The following is a 1561-nucleotide window of genomic DNA, read 5'->3' as shown; positions in this document are numbered from 1 at the left end:
ATCACAACTTCGTCTCGAAGAAACGGTAACGGCAGGACATCTTAAAGGTGGCACGGATTATAAATAAGGAAGTTGGCGTTCATGGGTATGAGGGGCGCTGTAGAGCACCCTTCGGTTTCGTCAACTGCGCCAAACCTATTGAAGAGCGAACTGAAGGAGACCGCGAGAGACGCGCGTGCGAATCACAGGCGCTTCTTTCATGCAGCAGGCCTGTCTGGAGTCCCCGCAGGCTCCGACGTCTCTCATCTCAACGCAAACCGCGCGAATGCACTTCCACAGATCGCCGTTCGTGCAGGTATTACATTCAGCACAAGCCGTCAGAAGGTGCGCAGACTTTCTCGGAGAGACGAGCACTCAGATGAGTACCAGTGGCGAGTTGTGTGCCAGGGAACAAAGTTCCTTCGCCTAACCGATTAATGACAATTGTATGTGTCCTGGGATGCATGAGTTGTCGAAAACGTTTTACAATAGGAGGTGGAGAAATTCAATGAAAAAGAAGAAGCACTGTGATGCTTGCCGTCCATCCAAGAGCGCAAGAAGTTAAGCTCCACGAATGCGTTCAACGCGTGCAAGGGGTGCCGGAGATCAAGAAGTACTCACTACGACTGCTTCCACGGGTGGATGGGTATCACGGAGCAGAACGTCGTGGCTGTCGTCTGCGGAGGCGGCGGAGGCTGCGGCGGGCCCAGAACCGGGGCGCACAGGGCCGCCGCGGGGGCTTGGCAGCCCCACGTGAGGCACACGACCATCGCCGTCAGAGCTGCCTCCGGGCACCGCACCGAGCACTGCAGGAACGCGGCACAGTGAGCCGGTACTGCGCGTATCGGACGCGAGAAGTCTCGCCGCCACCTAGGTGTTCGTAGCGCTGATCATGGGTGGCAGCGTGATTTCTCAATGCAGAGTCCGTGGAGTTGTCAGCATGGCCCTCCCACGCAGTGTGCACGCGCCTGCCGCCGGGGTCCGAGTGCAGCAGCTTCTCTCCCTCTCCCAGCTGCTGCCGCGAGTACACGGCGGCGCACACCCAGACTCCGTGTGCGAAACGGGGGGGAGCGGTACGCCACAGCGCCGGCGGCGCATGTTGGTTGGTTGCCGCTTTTTACGAAGCGAAAGGTGCGTGCAGCGCCCTTGTTTCCGCACTCTCTTTCCCCTTCGCTTGTACAGCCTCTCGCACGCCTCGGCAGAACCATTTCGGCTCGCATCTCCGGCTAGGTTTCAGTGTCCTCTCATCTGACGCGGAAAGGGGAGACGCCGCTAACGGAGACCTGTCGGTAGCGCGACGGCATCGCTATTCGAGCGGTACCGCTATTCGAGAGCGCCGTTTCACGGCATCGTCAAGTGTATCTTCTGACAGGCCCACGGTTGGCGGCTTGGCCTGATATTCAATTGAGTTAACTTATTCAGACATACACTGCGTGGGTTGAAAGGACCGAAGGCAGATTAACTCTGCCTGGATGAGGTACCTCCACTTACACGGAGCACCATGTTGGTCCGCGTGGCCGGAGTGCACAAGACGCACGCTTTCCAACATGGAGGATGGGTCAATGTACGGTTCAGAGACTTA

At 58.0% G+C, this 1561-nt stretch overlaps 1 protein-coding gene across 3 annotated transcripts in view; it reads right to left on the bottom strand.

Annotated features, from left to right (window-relative positions):
* Positions 1-1059, bottom strand: part of LOC119389376 (receptor-transporting protein 3) — a 68898-nt gene extending 67839 nt beyond the window's left edge. The window contains exons 1-2 of one of the 3 annotated variants that reach the window (XM_037656601.2): positions 844-1059; positions 601-785 (exon numbers count right to left, since the gene is read on the bottom strand). In XM_037656601.2, coding sequence (XP_037512529.1) covers positions 601-749 — 149 coding nt within the window. In that variant the 5' untranslated portion in view covers positions 750-785; positions 844-1059. Of the gene's footprint in view, positions 1-600 lie in introns of all 3 variants that reach the window. The other 2 variants (XM_037656602.2, XM_037656600.2) reach the window with 2 other exon arrangements.
* Between the last annotated feature and the right edge of the window lie 502 nt (positions 1060-1561).

This window comes from Rhipicephalus sanguineus, chromosome 4 (genome assembly GCF_013339695.2).
Source record: "Rhipicephalus sanguineus isolate Rsan-2018 chromosome 4, BIME_Rsan_1.4, whole genome shotgun sequence".
NCBI classification, from domain to species: Eukaryota; Metazoa; Arthropoda; class Arachnida; order Ixodida; family Ixodidae; genus Rhipicephalus; species Rhipicephalus sanguineus.
This window is presented reverse-complemented; position numbering and strand designations above follow the sequence as displayed.